Raw genomic sequence first — 22,278 nt, 5'->3', positions numbered from 1 at the left:
CATATGCAGTATATTGTAAGTTTTTGTGCCCTTCAATTACTATATCACAAAAAAATATTGTCTGCTACCTGGTCTAATCCATGTGTACTACAATAAATCAAGTGCGCTGAATCTAAATCTGAAGTCCGATTCTGCCTTGGACGTCAGGATCTTAAGTTAAATATGCATATTTATGTGATTAGCCACATTCTCTCGTTCCGCAGGTACTATGTAATCTCTATACATAACTAACTTTTGCATCATAGTTCCATGACATTACAAAAACGTAGTTTTATGTTGCAACAACATATACAATTACACATAATTCAACACAGTCCTTGTTCGACACACATGTGCACTTCAAAAGTGTTTTAGACCATTGATTTTGCGTTTGTGGCTCTCCGCTGTCTCCTGTTGCAGAAACCAGCAGTAGTCGCCCATCATGTTGGGGTTGCACCAGCCTTGATATCTTGTTTCCATAACAGAAATGTCCTTGAGGAACCTCTCCCCTTGTTCATCACTCACATTACCCAAATTTTGTGGGAAGAAGTCCAGATGGGAATGTAAGAAATTATTTTAGGTGACATTTGGCAGCCAAGTATGATGGTATGCTGTTAGCATGTTGTTCACAAGTTCAGCATGGTTTTCAGCTTGCTGGTTGCCCAGAAAGTTTTCCCAAGCAGCAAGTTCAAGTGGGTTGAGTTGTCTCTGAATGTGGCATCACACATCAAATTGCAGATTTGGGGACCAACAAAAATGCCTGCTTTTAGTTTAGCATTTGTTATAACCTTTCCAAACTTGTCCTTCAGATACTGAAAACCCATACCATTATGATCCATTGCAACAACAAAGTTTTTCATGAATCCAAGTTTAATATGAAGTGGCGGAAGGTAAACTTTCTGTGGAGGAATGAGTGATTTATGCTTTAGGTTGTACTGGCCAACAGAGTGTTCAGGTCTGGGTGGCCATTCTTTCACTTGGTAATGGTTGCTGTCATCATGACTGTTCCACAGGCCCAGAAAGCACATATATTTTGTATATCCCAATTGCAGGCCAAGAAGGTGTGCCACCACCTTCAGGTCCCCACAAACGTTCCACGTGTGTTCTGAATAGTTAATTTCAAAATGACCTCCATGGATTCGTATGTCTCTTTCATTCCCTCGGCATGAGCAAAAGGAGGAAAAGGTTTTTTTGTTACCTTTATGCAGCAATACAGCTTTCAAACTTGCTTTGCTCGCGCCTATGAACAATCTTCACTGCTCTAGTATGTTTTCGTAACCTAACTCCATCATCAGACCACTCACATTGGGACAGAAGCAAATGTTGTTTTCCAGCTTGTAATAACCTGCAAACTTTGTGTGGCGATCACGAAAATCTGAAGTTGTAGTTCCTTTTTGTAGCAAATTCTACTCATTTAATCTGGAGGCTAACAGTTCGGACTTCTCCTTTGACAAAGACAGGTCCCTTACTAGATCATCTAAATCTGATTGGCTTAATAAATGTGGCTTAACCTTCTCAAATTGGGGTTTATGACATTCATTAACATTGACATCATCCTCCTGTTCCTCATCCGACATGTCACCGTCAGTAAAAACAGATGTAGGAGGGACTGGCACTGGATTCTCTCCATCATGTGGCACTGGCTTCAGATTCACAATCAGGATAGATGATTTTTGAATTCGTCTTCTTCGAAAACCCAGCAATTTTACTCATACAGAAGTAGCAGTCCGAGTGATGGTCTTTTGGCTCACACCAAACCATAGGCACAGCAAAAGGCATTTTAATCCTTTTCCAATTCAACCATTGTGTTAGGCCAATGTAACACAGCTAGCAGCAGATATGATTGTTTGATCACACGGGGTATATTTGCCACAAATGTAGCAAACATTGTCCGGATTATTAACACTGCGTCTACTCATCACAGCTGCATCTACTCATCTTTAGCTTAAAACAGACTCACTATGGCCTAGCTGTACTATGCAATAGGATGGTTTTGCACTAGAGAGGGCACAAGCCCTTGGTTTATCTCGCCTTATTTACCTATTTCTGACATCAGCTCTCTGACTTGCCCAGATATGCCCAGTTTTATTAAAGTGCTTGTAAATGTTAACAATGGGTTTTTTTTTTTATTTTTGACCTTTTGGTCTGTTAAATAGATCATTGAAAATGTTTTGTCAAAATACTTACATCAGAAATTCAGTTTCGCCCTATTACCTGTGCACCATAGGCACAGCAAAAGGCATTGTATTCCTTTTCCCATTCATCCATTGTGTTAGGCCAATGTAACACACTTGGCAGCAGATATGAGGTGCTCAGCTTTTATCCTGAAATCAAATTTCACATCCAAAGTAATAGGGAAGCAAATCTCACCCTCCCAAGTTAGATTCCTGCGTTGATCACAAATGTACCAAAAATTGTCCTGTTTATTAACAGTTGCGCCTACTCATCTTTAGCTCAAAACAGACTCACTATGGCCTAGCTGTACTATCCAATAAGATGGTTTCACACTAGAGACAAGCCCTTGGTCCATCTCGCCTTATATACTTATTTCTGTGTCAGCTCACTGACTTGCCCAGACATGCTCAGCCACTACTGGAACATGCATGCCACCAGTGGGCAATCTGAAATATGGCCAGGTTTTATAAGCTATGCACACTTTTTTGACACCTTGAAAAAATAGATTATTTATGTTTTTATCCTTTCGTTATTATTATTATTATTATTAATTAACAGGATTAAAAAGCTCCAACATATTACGCAGCGCTGTACATTAAATGGGAATTGCTAATGACAGACTAATACAGACAGTGATATAGGAGGAGTGGACCCTGCCCCAAAGAGCTTACAATCTAGTAGGTGCGGGATTTTCACACACAATAGGACAGAAGAAGATAGGTAGGCAAGTTTGAAAAAACTGGATTTTGAGCGTTCTTTTAAATGAGCAGAAAGTAGGAGCAAGCCGAATAGGACGAGGAAGACCATTTCAGAGAGTTAGGGCAGCTCTAGAGAAGTCTTGTATCCGTGTGTGTGATGAGATTATGAGTGTCAGAGTCAGAAATGTAAGTGGAACAATAACTGTGTAGGGATTTGAAGGCAAAGCACAGGAACTTGAATTTGATTCTAAGGTGAAATGGAAGCCAATGGAAAGAACTACAAAGAGATGCAGCGGAGGAGGAGCGGAGGGAAGGATGGATGAGTCTGGCTGCAGCATTCATAATAGATTGTAGAGGAGAGAGTCGGGTTAGTGGAATACCGGAGAGGAGGAGGTTACAGTAGTCCAGACGAGAGATGATAAGAGCACGTACAAGGAGTTTGGTGGTCTTAGGGGACAGGTAGGGGTGAATTTTGGAGATGTTGCGTAGGTGAAAGTGACAGGACATGGAAATGTTCTGAATACGGGGGGTAAATGAGAGGGCCGAGTCAAAGGTGACACCGAGGCAATGCGCCTGAGGGGAGGGTCGAATAACAGTGTTGTTAACAGTTAGATATATGTCAGGGGGAGATTTGGAATTTGAGGGGGGGATGATGATTTCTGTTTTATCCGGGTTGAGTTTCAGGAATCGGTCAGACATCCATGATGAGATGGCTGATAGGCAGCATGAGACCTTATCCAGGACTGAGGGAGACAGGTCAGGGGTGGACAGATAGATATGAGTGTCATCAGCATACAGATGGTACTGTAAGCCAAAGGAGGATATGAAACCACCGAGAGAGGAGGTGTACAGAGAAAAGAGGACCGGTCCAAGAACTGACCCTTGGGGAACATCAACAGGGAGGAGAGTGGGTGAGGAGGAGTTACCATTGAAAGAAACTTGAAAGGAGCAGTCAGACGGATAGGAAGCAAACCAAGAGAGAGCAGTGTCACTGATACCAATGGAGCACATAATTTGTATTAGAAGGGGGTGTCAAAAGCAGAGGAAAGATCAAGGAGAAGGAGCAGGGAAGGTTGCCTTGAGACTTAGCTCTGATGAGGTCATTGGCCACTTTAGTAAGGGCTGTTTCAGTGGAATGGGTAGCTCTAAAACCAGATTGGCGGGGGTCAAGGAGAGAGTTGGTGCTCAGGTAATGGGTGAGTCTTTTGTAGACAAGGCGTTCAAGAAGTTTGGAGACATATGGGAGAAAAGAGATAGGACGGTAGTTGAAGGGTAGGGAGGGGTCCAGTGAGGGTTTCTTTAGGATAGGGAGAATTATGGCATGTTTAAAAGCTGATGGGTATTTACCAGTAGAAAGGGAGAGGTTGAATAGTTCGGTTAGGGCAGGGGCCAGGGTTGAGCAATGGGCACGGAGTAGATCAGAGGAATTTGGGTCAAGTGGACAGGTAGTAGACGGAGATGATGAGAGAAGAGTTAAGACTTTGTCCACTGTAACAGGGCTTAGGGAGGCCAGTAATGATTTACAGGTGGAAGGGGTGGGTATGGTTGGAGTGGCTCGGTGGGCAGAGACATCATGTCTAATTTTGTTGATTTTATCTCTAAAGTAGGTGGCAATGTCTTGGGCAGAGTAGGATGTTGTGGGGGGAGCAGGTGTAGGGTTTAGGAGGGAGTCAATTGTAGGGAAGAGGTTGCGTAGGTTGGAAGCTTGAGAGGAAATGACTGCGGAGAAATAATTTTGCTTGGTGAAAGTGAGCTCTGTGTTAAAGCTTTGAAGCTTGGCTTTGTAGTCCATGAAGTCAGCGCTCAGCTGCACGGACAGTCTTTTGTAGCTGTTTGGTGTGATTGTTGTGCAAGGATCGGGGGTTGGCGGGGCGGGGGTAGCGGAAGGTGGCAGGAGCAACATTATCCAAAGCCAGGGAAAGAGAGTGGTTTAACATGGTGGCAGCTTCATCTGGGGAGGTGATTTTGGAGAAGGAGGGGGTTAGGGACGCAAGGCAGTTTGAGAAAAGGTTGTGGTCAAGGTTACGGATATCTCTCTGCCATTGACCAAGTCTGGGATGTGGCAAGGGAGGGCAAAGGTTTGATAGGTTGAAGGTGATAAGGTTATGATCAGAAAGGGGAAATGGTGAGTTGTCAAGTTCGTTACAAGAAACTGAACAAAGTAGTCCTCAAGAAGCCTCAAGAATGAAAACATACAACTGCCCACTTTTTGCCAAAACTTTGGTAACACTTTATGTTTCTCAGCAGTCTGCATATACCATAGTAAACTCATAGAAATTCCAGCTTGTGGATTTATTCTCTGTGTGTATAACAGTCTGTGTAAATGTAAACTGTAAAAACACATAAAAATGTTCTTATTATCTCAATAAAGGCACTGGTCAAAAATTGTAAAATGGACCTGTGAAAATAAAAATAAGGAACAAAGATGTCTGGCATGCTCACTTTGTTGCACTAGTCACAAGTTCAAATGTCAGCCACGACAATTTCCGCATGGAGTTTGTACATTTTTCTTGTGTTTGCATGGGTTTCCTCTGGACACTCTAATTTCCTTCATATTACAAAATCCTACTGGTAGGTAAATTGACCTAACCCAAAATTTGGGCTTAGACTATGGTAGGGAAATTTAATTGTGGGCTCCTGTGGGGCATTTAAAGACATGACTATATATTCTGTAAAGAGTGACATAATATGTTGGCGCTATATAAATTCATAATGATAATATTAATCCTAATAACAATAAGTTAATGTGTTTAGAATCTCAAACAAACAGAGCTGATGAAATATGAGTATGAACATTTCTGAACAGTTAAGAACATAACCCAAAGGCAGCCTGCTGGGTTGTGATAGACAGCTTTTGTAAACTATAATGCAAGCTGCCGTTTGTTTTTCTTTTCATGCTGGACTTTGCGGACAGAATAAATGCCACCTGGGGCAAAGATCAGGCAGCTTTACTACCTGCATTCATGAATGGTAAGAAAATCACAGCTTCCTGGCTTATGATTATATTCTTCTTGGCCTCCGGGTGTTTTACAAGGATAAAAAGTCTCCAACTCATTAGTATATCAACTTTTAAATAATCTTTCACAAAACTTCTTGACAATATTAAAGCAACTGACAAATGTGGATTTTGGTTATCTGAATTAAGTGATCTTCTTTAAATGCATGATATCTTGTCTCCAAACACCATAAACCAAATTTAATAAACATTGCTCTGCAGCAGAAAGCAAAATAAAAGCTGCAGTATAGCAGCAAAGCCCCAACCAATAACCCAGGAAATGCTTCTGATACTGTTTTCTTTTTGACGTTGACTGTAGCACCCTTTCAGAAAATTCTTGTCTTTGAACTATATGCCTAAGCACCCGTTGTTCTGCACACTTCTGAAGAACATTAAAGTAGATCCAAACCCAGTCTCCAAAATCTAATGTAACATTTAGCGTGTTCGTATGTCTCCATAGACATATGTCATTACTAGTGTTGGTCGAATATCTCACTATTCGATTCGACAGCTATTCGATCGAATAGGCAGATATTGTTCGGGTGATTGAACGTTGAATTCGAACACCATTAAAGTCAATAGGGGGAAAATTTGGGTTATTTTTCAGGACTTTGTAGAGCTTACGGCCTACAAATACATTTAAAAAGACATGTCAAGACTCCCACAGCTCTGCACAACACCGTACAAGGCAAGAAAAAAATCCGAAAGGCTTTTTTATGTTGCTGGCAAGGCCATTTTATGGGGCAGTCAAGGGAACATGCCAGATTTTTTACAGGCCTCCGAATAGAGACAGAGAGGGCCCCGAGGGGGTTACTCCGGTCCAAAAATTAGCCGACAGGTTTCACCGCTCCGTTACAGGCCAGCAGTTCCTGACTAATCAGTGCACTCTGCAGAGGGGGTGTTGAAGTCATTTTGGATCCAAGCCTTGGATCAAAGAGTAGCTCAAACGCAATCAGCTATGCAATTTCCACATTGATTAGCTTTGTTTTGGGGTCATTTGGGCCATATTTCCTCTTGCGCTCCAGCATCTGGGGGATGGAAAGTTGGATGCTGCTAATGCTAACTATAAAAATATTGGACGATGGGGTAGAAGGTGTGGGGGATGCCAATGATGCCTGGTCTTGACTGCTAGCAATGCGACAAAAACACCAGCCGCTCTGCATTAGAGCTCCTCCTCACCGCTGGTGGAGCCTGAAAACTGTAATGCTTGGCTACATCCCCCACTCAAATTGCAGGCAGCAGCACGGGGACCTTTGATGGCAGAAGGAGGAAAGGCAGCGGAGGAAGATCCAGCAGCTTAAGCTTGCTTCTGGGGCGGAGGATGACGCACTTTTTAAATGTGTGCTCATGCAAGTTGTTCCAAGTTTGTTTGAGTTTTTGCCTCGTTTCAACTGCTGAGCACACAGTTTGCAGGTGACCATAGTGTTGTCATCACTATGGACAGTAAAAAATGCCCACACGTGCGAACATCGAACTGGGCCAAAAGGTGCTCTGGAGCTGGTGCTCGTGGTGGCCTGTGTCTGGGACTGGAAGTTAGAGGGGGTGCAATCACTTGACCAAGTCTGGGTCATGTACTCTACTACCTGTTGTTCAAGGCGTGGTAGTAGTGGGCGCACACCACCACGCTTCTTGTTCTCGGGTCTGCAGTTAAAAACAAACCCATACTGCTTTACTTGCCACTCCTGACAAAGCTGCCCCTTCCTCTTTGGCTAGACATAGTTAAAATGTTTGTGTGGCATCACACCCTGCAAAATACTTTTGAACTAACATGCTTCACAAAGTGTGAATTATTACAGTAAGCAGATTTTTTTTTTTTCGGGGGGGGGGGGGGGGGGGTGGTTTGCACAAAAAATGCAAGTGCGCCGTGTGTGTTGTATGTAGCACTTTCCTTCAGCAGTGACGCCTGTAATATGCAGCACAGTGCATCTGTCCGACTTGTCTCTCAGTACAAGTGTGATGGTGTGCTCGTCGTCTGGGTACCCTGGCTCTGGCTGCCTGTATCTAACACTACACTGACTACAGGACAGGAGCATTACACTCTACCTATCTGAGTAGAGTAGATTACAGGACTGAAGCAATACAGTACAATACAACTATCTATCTGACTAATAGTTAAAATCTAACTGCAGCAATTTAATTTTACTTTAACACTGCCAGCAGCACAGAGAGGTTGTCACGAGTAGTAAATGCAGGCAAGCCCTGGACTTATATGAGCCAATGGCTGCCTGTGCGGCATGTGGTGACAGACACCCAATCGGCTGCCTGCCAGCACAAAGATGGAGGAGAGGATCCCTGCTCTTATTGGAGGGCCCAAGGCATTATGAAGGAGGTCCCTAGGCACTGTGGGAGCGCCGAATTCGTGACTGTGAACCACGTGTTTTTCGGATCGGGTCTACCCGAAATCGAACAGCCAAATTCGGGGCGAATATAAGGACGACCTGAATTCCTGGAGAAGCTAATTAACTTGTTACTATTTTTTTGAAATGTGGAAAGAAGCCAGTCTCAGTCACTCTTATCTCAAATATAATTAGCATGTTCCTATTGAGCATATGAGGCACTGCAGAACTGATTCTCTCCCCCTGTGCCGTATTCCCTCTTCCTATAAATCATGTCCACAGGATTACAAAAGACTACTGCCAAATCAAATTCAGGTACTTGTATTGTTGTATTTAAAAACACACAACTAATAAAAAACACAGTTCCATATAGTTCTTGATTTATTAAAGATCTCCAAGGCTGTAGAGGATACACTTTCATCAGTGAAGCTGAGTGATCCAGCAAACCCGGAATGGACCTGGTGCAAAATTGAAAACATCTGCTAACAAATAGCTAATGACTTTTAGGAAAATCCATTCTAGGTTTGCTGGATCACCCAGCTTCACTAATGAAAGTGTATCCTCTACAGCCTTGGAAAGCTTTATTAATCAGGACATCAAGGGATATTCACACTTTTGTCCTGAAATCTGTGAGTGTTATGAAGTTCAGCTTCTGTGCAATGGCATGGCTGGTTTATATTTAACATTATGTTATATAAAAGGTGCTTGTTGAGAAGCATTTTGTAAGTGTGGGGTAGTACTGACACATCAGTGAGGACAAATAGATTGCTGACCGTGGCAAAAAGAGTGATCACAGTACAATATCATCTGAAAATACAATATCATCTGAAAATAAAATAAAGACAATTATTGTTCTTTAAAATAAATAAATTGTTTTATAATAAAACTACGGATATTGTTTGTTTAGCTATGTTATGTGATCATTCAGGGGTTATTTTTATTTCCTAGATACATTTACAACATTTATGCATCCTTGATATGACGGTCACAATGCTTTAAAAAGCTCACAACTTCTATGTTTGCCTTAAGACATGTGCCAATAGGGCAGTGATAAACATTTTACAGTGACAATGTCCACCTTCACACTGGGTGAAATAGCCATTCACTACATTGGCACCGTACATAGCTTATTCTCCTGATGCCCACTAGAAAAATAGTTTTCTTTTATGTAAAATCTGATAGCACATCATTTTAAAATGTCACCACGTTATTGTGGAGGATAAAATGTCAAGGCTCAGATTGGTCCTATTCACAGCACAATGAAGGAGCATGTGTTATCAGGTCTTCAAAATCTACTCTCATGCTCATGCAATGGTTCCTTCTCTGTTCTCAAAGAACCAATACATAATTTATATATTGTGTTATTTGTAAAAACGAGTTGCATGTCCTGCTAAATATCAAATGCAACAATGGATTCTTGGCTTAAAAGGGTTTTAGTATTATCTATTACTTGTTTATTCTATTGTCTGTTGGGTAAGAGCATCAAAATGCCAAGAGGTTACTGATGCACCACAGGGAAATTGTTGAGTCTACAACTAAAAAAATTGAATCGATATTGAAATGAAAACGCCTGATATCTGATATTATAATATGAACAGTAGTGTATTAGGTATGACAGCATCTAATAGAAATCTGGCAAAACACACATACCACTGACCTTCTACAGAAAATGCCATTTGGCTGATTTTTAAGTTGAACCTTTGACTTCAATATTACTTGGCATCAACATTTTATTGCCATGTTCTGCAGAGTGTAACCCCTTTCATTAGTCCTAGTGGCCAATGCAAGGAGAGCAGTAGGTGAGGATAAATCCAAATATTAGATCTGTCATCAGAACAATAGGCAGAAAGGGAGAAAAGCATCCAACATTAGATCTAACAACAGAACAATAATAGGTGGAATTAGAGGAAAAATCCAATATTAGTTCTGCCATCAGAACAATAGGCAAACAAAACGCCGATGTTGGGGAAACCTTACTAGGGTGAAAGTTTTGCCCACTTTGGCATGATTTATTGTTGTGCCTTAAGGACAGAAAGTTAAAGGGGAATCTTCCAGGGTGAACCATCAAAAATACCCTGATAATGGTTTTAATCCTTCCTGGCTTTATTCAAAACTAAAATCATGTGTTGCTGGACAGGCACAATATTTTTATAGACTATAAAAGGAAAGTAGAGCACCAAGAAGAAACACTGAAGAAGCAAACACAATGACAACAGAACATATAAACTCCATGCAGATAATGCAGCAACTTACCCATGGAGTACAGTGCTCCAAGATAAGGGCTAACCACTTAGCCATTGTTGACAAAGCTACTGAACCAAACCTAATTCTTCATGCTTATGGCTTATTTATGATATCCAGTGAAAAGTGGTGTTAGCCGAACCAATTACTATTTTCATTCCATGAGATTAGTTTCACACTCTGTGCCCATACATTTAGATGCCAGGCCAGGGGAGAATGGATCAATTCTGTGGGCTCTTAAGAAGGCTGGCCTGAAATTGATGCTGTCAGGTTTATTTCATGTGAAACATGAACTGTGAAACTGAACTTTTAAAGAGTAGTGCCAGGGGATACTTGCTAAGAGGGCCGAGCGTTGTTAACGCAATGAAAATCACTGCAATACAATTTACATTTTTGAGAGAGAACACTGCCAATCACTAAGAGGGAAGAAAAGATAGATTTATCCTTGTAACATCACAGACATGACATGTAAGAGATCTAAGTAAAAGAAAAAAAAATGGATACTGAAAGTTTAAATTGGTATAAAAAATGCTTTGAATGTAATAGCACAGTATCTGTGACAGCTGCTGTTTAAAAAACGTCTTTTAGGGAGAAAAATACAACATTAAAGAAAATAATAAATTGTCCCTCAACAAAATAAAATCTGCTATCATTTGCTTTTACATGGAATTAGCTGGATGGCTGATTCCCAGGATAATTTTATTCCGGCAAATATATGGTGACATCTAGTGGTAGCTTGTGTACATTACATATAGGGGCGACAAGAACAATTACATTTTATGACATATTTACATTTTTTGCAGGATATGATTCTACACCAAGTTAAAATGGAAAGTCATCTTCCTCAGCATCATGTAAGGATCAGTTAAACTTAAAAACCACATACAATGAACCTGATTTATTAAAGTATGAAGAGGGTACACTTTCATCGGTGAATCTGGGGAACCCAGCAAACCTGGGATGGATCTAGTCCAGGATTCAAAACATTTGCTAGCAAATAAACAACATTCAAGAAATCCATTCCAGGTTTGCTGGATCACCCAGCTTCACTGATAAAAGTGTATCCTCTCCAGTCTTGGAGAGCTTTAATAAATCAGGCTCAATGAGTAAATGAAACACTATTATAATATATACAATATATACATATTATATTATTATATATATTAAGATTTTAGTATTGTAGTATTTAGTAATGTAGCTTAGCAGACTAAGTCAGCTTCTGGTTTCCAATTTGTCTTGCATACGGCAACAGTTTTGCTTATAACTTATTCCCTATCCCTACCATGTTTAAATCTGTTACATGTGCTCACTATCCCACTAACTGTTGTGTTCTAGAACTCTGGAATAATATAAATATATACATACACACACAGACACACACACACACACATTTGGACTTCACAAACAGAATCGAGACCGTTCATGCGTGGGAAGCCGAGTGTCACCCCCAGAGTGATGTCATGTTGCCAAAACCCGCCCAAAGACACAACCCGCCCTGACCCTGCGATGGGAGAGTGAGATGGTTGTGTCCATATGAGGGACATGGTCCGCGGCTATATCTTTCTCCCGCTGATTTAAAGTATACCCTGGAATTGTATCTGTATACTCAATCCCCACCCATTAATCGTAGGGCTTATATACACAAGTGACAAAAGGGTTCACAACAAGTATATTACAGCATACATTCACAGGGATATTGTTTTAATAAACTTAGGTAACATCACAATACTTCTTTCCATCCAGAGTGTATTCAAATAATGTTCATCAAGACCTTGTATTGATGATGGGAGAGCCAGACTGTTGTGTAAAGTCTTCTCCAGCACATCTGAAAGAATCTCAATGGGCTTAAGGTGTGGACTCTGTGGTGACCAGGCCATTTGTGAAAAAGATGGTTCATGCTTTCCTGGAACACTCTTCTACAATTTGATGAACTCTGGCACTGTCATCTTGAAATATGTCAGTTTCATCAGGGAAGAAAAAATCCATTGAAAACCTGGTCATTCAGTAAATTCAGCTGACATTATTTTTGGGCCATATGTCAATGCTGAACCTAGACCTAACTGACTGCCCAGATATATATAGCATGTAACTTTATGACATGCATTTATTTATACCATACAAGCAAAATAGTTCTTATTACCATACAACTGAAATGATTTTCTGAACATTCCGTTTTATTTAATACTTTTTCTCCCAAGCCTATCTGCAGTCTAACATCAATAAAAAAGACCAAACCGCATATTGTTGTCTATATTATATCAATTGCCTATAGGATTCAAGTAACACATCTTAATGCATATTCTACAGCAGTAAGTGTGCTTACATCTTCAAATATTTATTACCAGCTTGAGGGTGATGTTAGGCTGTTCTCTGCCTCTGGCAAGCAAAGTATGTAAATTCACACAGGGGTCACTAAGTGGCTGCTATTACTGAATGAAAAGTCTGTAAGTGGCAGTCAAACATTAATGAATATAAATGACAGCTATAAATAACACTCGGCTTACCAATAAGTATGGAATAACGGTTCCAGTACAGCGCTAATACATGCCAATATGTGGGAGGCTGTTTTTCATTATTTCCCTTCAAAGCTGAATAGAATATAAAGTGTATCCAGAATATGTTAATTTTATTTTCACAATGTCTTGTAAAGCATGAAAACAAATTATTCTGAACTCAAAACTTTACTCATTCATTTTAATGTTGAAAAAAAAAAGAACATGGAAGAAGTGTCATTCTTTAAGATGATTTAGGAGGTTTTTCTTCTAATTGCAGTTCTTTTGAATCACCTAATTGCTCACCGGTAGCCATAAGAAAATGTATTTTTATAGGATCTGCTTAAATTCTTGGAAGAGGAGTCTACTGTGACAGCTGGAAAATACTTTCTGTATTGTACTAAAATAATGCAAGACTTTCTTAGTCTAGTTATAACTAAATATAGAAATGGTAAATATTGGTTCCATGAACCAAATGTGTTTACACTGATTCTGCATCCAGTGCCAAATGAGGACTCAGCATTATATTATATCACATTAATCACATTAGCTGCATGCATGCTACAGTAATGCATATATGAATAACTAAACTACAGGATAAGGAAATATTGTCAAAATACAGTGGAATGTGTATTCTTATTTCATGTTTCGTGTGATTGTATGTAATTAGTATTTTATCAAAAAAACATATCTCTGTGCAAAAACTTTCTGTGATAAAGACTAGTCACTGCTGCTATCTTCTTGCACTGGTTAACTGGTCACGTATCTGCCCCCTCCCTCACCATGGAGTTTTCTGTAGCCAACTGGTAGTGGGTGGAACTGTCTGATCCCATCAAATCACTGCTCTCTGCACGCTCTCTGTACAACACAGTGATGTCCTTGCAGTAGATCTGAAGTTACTGGAAGGTCCAGTAACAAATCTCTATTACTCCTCATCCTCTGACAGAACCAGGACAGGACTGATTCAGTCGAGCTGGCAACTGGAGCCTGGTAGAGGCAAGTCAAAGTGTCTCCCTAGAACAATAGCATATTTATCATTTGACACTGCTGTTAGCTTTTATCCACACTGCCTTTGCCTGTGTCTGGAAAAAGACAACCAACAAGGGGGCAACTGTCAGTCTTCAGGTTACCTTTGGGCATTGACCTCTTACAGTGAAAAAAGTAAAGCTTAAAAGTTAAACAAATTTTAACCTACTATGGACAGCATATGTTTATATAATACCAGGGATAAATGTAGCCCTAATGGATTTATATCATATAAATTTAAATGAAAATAATGATTAGGTCTGCAGAATATATTCAAACAAAAAATGGGGAGTTTGGCAAGTACAGTTAAAGAAGAATTATAGTTCAACATACAAAAATTGTGAGCAGGCAGGATTCTTTTTGCAGAAAGGGCAGGTAATCATGAGGCTGCTAACAGTAATGTCTTTAATTATTATTTTCAATCTAATCTGTTATCTTTTTTAAAATGAAGAATTATCTCTTCATGGAATATTGGATCCACTAACTTTCCAAGGGAATGTTCTTTACTTATACTATTATTGTGACCAGGCAGTAGAAGCAGCTGCAGGTTAGAGGGTCCATTGATTACCTTGGAGACGTCGCCACAGTAAATGTAAACAGTATTTATTAAACCATATCAGCCATAGAGAGAGTAGATCATGGCTCATGCTAAACATGAAAATCGATCTGTACTTTAATTTGTAAAGATATATGTATGAGTAGGACTGAGTTAAACTTACTCCTGGACAAATTTTTTAATGAAATTATTATGCAAAAATAGGATTTAGGGGTAAATGTATTTTCTTTCTATTGCTAACAATCATTTCTTTCTATTTTTTCTATGAAAAATAGTGACCTGTGGTTTAAACACAACAGCAGAATTCTGCGTTGTGAGAGACTGGTAAACACAGCTAATTATTTACACAAATGGCTGAACATCCAATTTACCACACGACCCAGCCAGGCTCTGAACAGCTTATATAAGTCTATAAAGGTGTTCTGCCAAATCATGCTGCCAAATGACATTATTTTTCTAATACTGGTACACATTCTGCAAACTCTAATAGGCTCTCTGTTTAGAAGTATAAAAGTTGAAATGTCTGGCTGGAGAATGAAGGTTAATATGCTATGCAGTTGGGAAATATGCACAGCTGTGCCTCAAAATGTTTTCACACAAGTAAGCCAATTAACTGTAGAGACAGCTAATCTAAATCTTGGGTTGGTTCTTGAATAAATAAATAAAATCCCTTATTTACCCATGAATGTAGCATGTCCAGGTCCTTGTGAAATTCTAGTGGGGGATCCTCTTCCAGGGTATTGCCAAGTCAACTTAATATAACTCTTGCCACTTTATCTAATCCTAAGCCTTATATTTGTTACACATTTGCATCAAACCACCACAATTGAGCTGCACAACCACAATGTGGTTTTTTGTTTTACATTTCTGCAAGACACCAGTCTATAACAGCATCATTTCCACCTATAGTAAACAAACACTTGGCTTTCCACTACTACCTTTAGTCCAAAGGACATCTACCAAAGGCTAGAGGAACAAAATATATGTGGAAAGTACAATATTGGAAGTTTACAGAATTGCCAGATTTAAGTATAGGCCACAAAGGCTTTGTAAACTACCACCCAGTCACTCACATATACTGAACAGCTATCAGAAAAAAAACTGTTATTTTGAGAATACCACCCATGCCATCCAGCTGGATCCTCAATGTTGCCCTCTGTATAATATTGTTTATCACTATGGACCTCTACAAATGAAAATAATCTGCAGGCCATTATTTTCTTCTTCCAGGTCTGCCCTATATGAATTGACATAGGGTGGAACAACACCCAGCCTCTTTGTGCCAAGAGGAACAAAATATATGTAGAAAGTACAGTATTGGGAAGGGAAAATTTTGAAATCTGTTTTTTTCCCATATAGTCTTATTATTTTGGTAGAAAGCACAGAAAGTAAAAACAGGGATGAATATACACTTGTGATGTACAGAGCAATTAGGGACATTTTAGTGCATAAAAATACATTCTACATAATCTGTCCATATTAAAATATAAAGAAAGTATTCTCTCCAGCATAGCACATACTATGGTAATACAGAAATAAACTTGAATAAAATAGATACACTAGATAAAAACACAAAGTAAACAAACTAACAGACAAAAAAGCTCACTAGGGATAAAAAAAGTAGATAAAAAATAGATAAACTTTCCTCATGGACCTTGCAGGACATTTTAGTGCATAAAAATACATTCTACATAATCTGTCCATATTAAAATATAAAGAAAGTATTCTCTCCAGCATAGCACATACTATGGTAATACAGAAATAAACTTGAATAAAATAGATACACTAGATAAAAACACAAAGTAAACAAACTAACAGACAAAAAAGCTCACTAGGGATAAAAAAAGTAGATAAAAAATAGATAAACTTTCCTCATGGACCTTGCAGTTCAACATAAAAGCTATGGTGCACAGAACACCAGGGTCATCGGAACCAGACAAAATGTGAGAGTATAGGAACCCCTCTCCAAAAAGACAACTGAGGCCAAAAGGTGTCAAAGAACAACTAGTGCTCCCAAAGTTTGAAATTTTGGAATGTGATAAACATGCCTATATATGAAGATAAATAAAAAATATCATCAAGCAAGTTATTGCTAAAAGGAACAAAGCTTGGGTTAACACTGTACTTGGTTATGTAGACAACGAAGCAGTGATGAGGCTCTCTGATCTACATGGCAAAGATAGTTCAATCATTACAAAACACTCTGACCTGAGCACCTCCCTTGTAGAGAAATCTCTCTCCCACAAGACTTTACTCTTTGATCTTTATTAAAAGTATTTATATAAGGTTGACTCCAAGAGATGAGGAGCTGTGTACCCCTAGTGACCCAAATAAAGTAGGAGTGCTTTTCTGAAGGGCCATTAAATAACGCTCTAGCAACCCCATTTTTTTATTTGCAACCCGTTGACCACTATTTTAAAAAAGTAGTTCATAATGAGCCGTGGAAATACAAATCAGCAAAGAGTGCATGTCTTAGTTAAAATGCAAACATTACTGTAAAGTTTGTGCTGACAGGTTCTCATAACTTTTTCTATATTTGGTCTTATATTCTAAAATGTTGCCAGTAAAGGTATAGAATATCTGGTTATGTGCACTTACTTAATAATTATTTATTCTAAAAATAGCTGTAGTACATTATGTAGTAGTGTAGGTTCCGCGCTATATACAAATGAGTTCTTGGAAGGTGAACCAGGTTTCCTGTGTGAATGAGGGATGGTTTATTGGAACACATTGCACTACATTTCTTTCTAATCAATACATAAATAGAACACAACTAAATGTTAATGCACATTACAAATCGATCACTTAGATATGGAAGGTCCTCAAGGTTCTCTAAGAGGAGATATGTAATTAGTAGATGTACTCATTTACAATTTTACAACATTGAAACATATTTAGCATACATCCACTTACCATGCTATTCATTTTTGATGACGTTGAAATGGTCCTCTGCTTTCTAAAATGTGTCAGCTCATCTGAATGCTGCTCCTTTGGTTTAAAAGTCATTCCGCTGCCTCCTGCTGTACCCTCTGAGGATGAGCGAATGCGTCTCTCAGAATAGCGCCCGTCTCTGAATGGGCTGAAACTACTGGCATAGTTAACTGCAAATTAACACAAATACAAATATAATAAACAGTATTATCCCATTGTAATAATCCATTGTAATATTGCAGCACTGAACTAAACATTTTAGAAATAAAAATATTACATTAATGTTCTGTATTTATCATGTAAAGAAACTACAATGTGTAACAACATTGAAGGAAAATTGTTGCAAAAACTTGCAAACCAGGGTCAGAAATCTCTCAAATATGGAGTAAGAAAATCAGTAATGACCCGTAAATCCTGAATTTGCTTGAGAATTTGTGAGAATAACTACTGTAAAAAGAAATTGAAAACAGTATAAGGGTCACCAAACTGCTTATATTAACATGTAACATATTAACAGGTAAAAGGGCATAACCTAAGCTTGGAGAAATCTGAGGTCATGTCCCAGGTTTCAGTGGTGGCTCCAACAAGGGATATAGAAATAAATGGGAAGATACAGAAACTTACTTACATTTGGAATTTTAATCGATTTAGTTTATATTAATAAAGCAGTAAATATTATATTCACTAAAATTATTGGGTGGTGAATCAGTCACTGTCATTTAATGCATTTGTCCACACTGAATGATTGCTAAATGTTAGATTTACCTCTTTATACAGAATGGGCCTGATTTTTGAAAGATCTCCAAGGCTGGAGAGAATACACTTTCAGAAGTGAAGCTGGGTGATCCAGAAAACATGGAATAGATTTTTAAAAATAATTTGCTATCAAACGTTTTGAATCCTGGACCAGATCTATTCCAGGTTTGTTGGATCCCCCAGCTTCACTGATGAAAGTGTATTCTCTCCTGCCATGGAGAGCTTTCATAAATCAGTGCCATTGTACTTACTCTTCCTGTGGAAATGGTAACAAATACAAATAAAGAGGATGACAAACAAAAAAACCCTCACTATGCCAAATCTGCATTAAGGTTATTGATATAATGCATCATCTTGTTTCCAAAATATTTTTGACATGTGATCCCATCAATCACTCTAAAAGACATCCGTTTACTGTCTTGGTATCTCATCTCTAAAACTGAATATCAATTCTTTCACCAGGTTTCTGTCTAATTAAGGCTGAAAACATGTTTGATATTTTAATTGGAGGCAATACTAGGGTTTATGACAATTTTAGTTTGCCACAGGGTAAATTCATTAGCAAGTAATATGAATGCAAAAATCTAATTAACATGGATACTTCTGCTCAAGTTGAAAGAGCTGTGAACATGCTCAGACATAATAGTTTGGGAAGGACAGAACTTTGAGCCGTCTGTTCCATGTATATTTTAGTAGCCCGTGTATTTCACATTTACATAAAGGATTTATCACTCAGATGAAAGCAAGTCTGTCATGTATTTCATTTTTAACTAACTCTAGATAAAAGTAGACCAAAACATGTGCATGTTCTACTTCTAATAGGAGCTAAAAGTTAAGCAATTCCAAGCTATTTTGAATAAAATCATTGTGTTTTAAATAATCGCCTACAACATTATAAACAAAAAGAATGTCACTGAATTAAAAAAGAGAAATAAATAAATAAAATATAGCACACTGAACAGATAAAAGTAGAATACCAGAAACTAGAAATTACATACAAAAGTATTGTAAGTAAAAAAACACCCAGACAGAACCAACCAGTTCTTTATTAGGGCTGTCCTGAAACCTGAATAATCAATGTATTGGCAATAAAGCTGTCAAATCCCCTTAATATTTTTTCCTGTTCTAGCCTTTTTTGTTTGCCATGTTTACCTTATGCCAAACAGATTGGGACTGGAATGGATTTCTTGAAAATAAGTTGCTAAAAAATTGGTAAATGTTTTCAACCCCGGACCAGAACGATTACAAGTTTGCTGGATCACTTAGCTTTTCCTATTGTAGTCTATCTTCTCCAGTCTTGGAGAAGTTTTCATAAATCAGTGTATCAATTACATTTATTAGGGACATTTTGTGATAGATACTGAAGTCTAATCCTACCATCTGCATACTGCAGAAATTGAGAAACTCAAGTGGGAAAATGAAGCTAGTCCAGTTTAACAAAGCACCTCTTCTTCTCCAAACAGAAATGGCATCTACAAGAAGCAATATCTGTATTATACAAACAGTGATAATCTGAGAAAATAAAATATTTTTTTGTAAAAAATTTAAATTATAATTTACATACCTTAAAGTATAGCCCTCAATTAAAGATGTAACTGCATTGGTCATCTGTCCTTGAATTTGACATGCCAACTCAAGAGAATATGATATAAGTACATCCCAAGAGGTCAGTGATTTACTGATATGATGGAACAGCTTGCATCAAGAATCATTGCAAGGTCGAAGTTGAACACTCTGGGCTTACTTATCTTTCTTTCCAAGGTAGAGTGAATACAAGCTTAGATAAACATATACAATCTCTTATGCTACCAACATTCAGGGGAATCTTTTCAAATTTTTTTTTTTTCAAAGCTTTAAATGACCAAATTTCGATAGACTGAACATTTAAACTCTCATATAGTATTATATTAAGATCTATAGTATTTGCTGTTTTCTGTAATTATATAGAAATATATAAAAAAATATATAAATACCTCTTGCACGGCCATTGTGCATCTGTGAATACTGTGCCTCAAATGAATCTTTTGTCTCTGGCATAGATTGATAAGTGCTTGGAGTTGACGTCACTTGACATCGAGATACTGCTGGCTCAAATTTCTTTGGCAAACTTTCTGCGGAGTAAAAGTGATCTCCATTTTGAAACACTGGCCTTTCTATATGTTTTTGCTCAGTACCATTTTCAAGATTAACATTATGACATATAGACAGTTCAGACACTGGTATTAGTTCTTTAGAAGATGCAAGACATCTGGGTGATTCAGATCTTCCTAAGCCTACATCAGCTTTCTGTTTCGTAAGTAGCAAACCATCACATTTGTTCACGTCTTCCACTACATGTAGTTCTCCATTTATTTCAGTAGAAACACACACTGGATTGGCAGAGGTATTTGAGGTAGAAACAGAATTGCAAGTTTGCTGTTCTTCAGACTTTTGATTTCCGCTGATTGGCAAGGAATCAGCTTCAGAAATAGAGTCATCCATAAACATAAAGTCAGATGGTGTCTGTGGAGCAGTTGTGTGTTCAGCTGATATAAGAGGTGACAGTAAAGAGCTCTCTGTAGTTTCATTTACCTCTGTATCAATATGTAGCACTGGCTTGGCAAGTACAGAGTCTGTTTGTGGATGTGCAAGAGCTTCTGCTGGTGAGTCTGAATTTGGTGCTGGTGATGAATTTTGACATCGAGACCCATGTTTGGAAAACCTGTAATGGGAAGAAAATGATCTAGGGAGAAGCTTTCTTGAGGAATGTTTCACAGATCTTTTAGGTTGATCATCTACAAATCCTGAGTCATCTCCATCACTTTTACCTAAACAGTTTGTGAACACATTTTTGTTAACTGAATGTTCTTTTCTCTTTTCAAAGTCCTCAGTGACCGATCTAGTAATTTTTATACATGAGTTAGGGATGTTTATGGAGGTTCTTGCCTTTGTTTTGGATTGTTCTTCCAATTCTGGGTTCTGCAAAGTGCTTTGGGGGCTGGTTGTTACTTGACTAGATTCATATCTGTGATCATTTTCTTTTCTGTGGTGGAAACTTAAAGATGGTGTGCGAAATATGCTTCTTCGTTTCCCAGTGCTACCTGAGCTGGAATTTGTACTTGAAGGAGAAGAAGTCTGTAGGCCACCGGTATTGTTGGAAGAAGGTGAAGATGGAAGAGAGTCTTGCTTTTTTGTTGTGCTGCGTCTAAATATTGGCAACCTAGAGACCAGATTCGAGCGTCGCGTACCTACGTCCCCCATCAGAACTAAATTTCCACCTGGTAAAATAAAAAAAAAGTAAAATGTATTATTACTTTTGTTTAGTGTAAACAATAACTTTTGTTTTCGCCCTATTTTAGTAAGTGATAAAGTTTGTGTGAAAGATAACCCTGAACTACATTAACAAAATGGTAAAAATAATTGAAAACATGCAAACATGCAGTCATACATTCTTCCTAATTATTCACAAATCAATACTCTTTTATAAGCTTCTTCATTATTTACTCAAGGCAACAGTTGCAGATGTTGCTAAACATCTCTACAAATTCATATGCTTTCCAATACAAGAATGAAGTACCTGTATTTAGTGCTAGAGCTTATTTTTTGAATTTTAGTATGGTAGTTACATTTTTTATCTTTTATGGCAGACACATTTAAACTACATCTAGATGCCAGAGTTATGAACACTTTGTTTATTTTAGTAACAGATTTTACATACACAGACAAGTCCTTGTTATGTATCACATTGAGTACTTGGTCCTGGATTGGTACAACCAATCAAAAGCTGTTCCTTTGTTTGATTTCTGAGAACTCACTAGCAACCTGCAAACATTATCACTGAGCATTCAGTTTCCCTTAGAGTGGGTTCTGGATCAGCTTCACTTATGATTCTATTTTAGAAAAGAGTAAAGTAGATTGGGTATGACTTTTCACACACACCTATCTTGGGTTTACAAAGAATGGTCCAAAAAACATCTAAATATTTAGTAACAGGTAGTTCTCTGGGTGAAAATTCATTGTTGATCTCAAAGGACAGAAAAGAATGGTAAAATTGGTTCAAGCTGACAGAAAGGCAACAGTAACTCAAATTACCACTTGCTAAAACCGAGGGATG

The 22,278-nt window shown here is 38.3% G+C and overlaps 1 protein-coding gene across 1 annotated transcript in view; it reads right to left on the bottom strand.

Moving 5' to 3' along the window:
* The window catches only part of CCSER1 (coiled-coil serine rich protein 1), a 463,885-nt gene that overhangs the window by 368,616 nt on the left and 72,991 nt on the right, over positions 1-22,278 (bottom strand). Inside the window, exons 2-3 of the mRNA XM_072405567.1 lie at positions 20,159-21,442; positions 17,412-17,599 (exon numbers count right to left, since the gene is read on the bottom strand). Of these exons, the coding sequence (XP_072261668.1) occupies positions 17,412-17,599; positions 20,159-21,425 (1,455 nt within the window). The 5' untranslated portion in view covers positions 21,426-21,442. The remainder of the gene's footprint in view (positions 1-17,411; positions 17,600-20,158; positions 21,443-22,278) is intronic.

Source organism: Pyxicephalus adspersus, chromosome 3, assembly GCF_032062135.1.
Source record: "Pyxicephalus adspersus chromosome 3, UCB_Pads_2.0, whole genome shotgun sequence".
Taxonomy (NCBI): Eukaryota; Metazoa; Chordata; class Amphibia; order Anura; family Pyxicephalidae; genus Pyxicephalus; species Pyxicephalus adspersus.
Note: the sequence above shows the minus strand (reverse complement) of the source record. Positions and strands in the feature narration are given on the sequence as shown.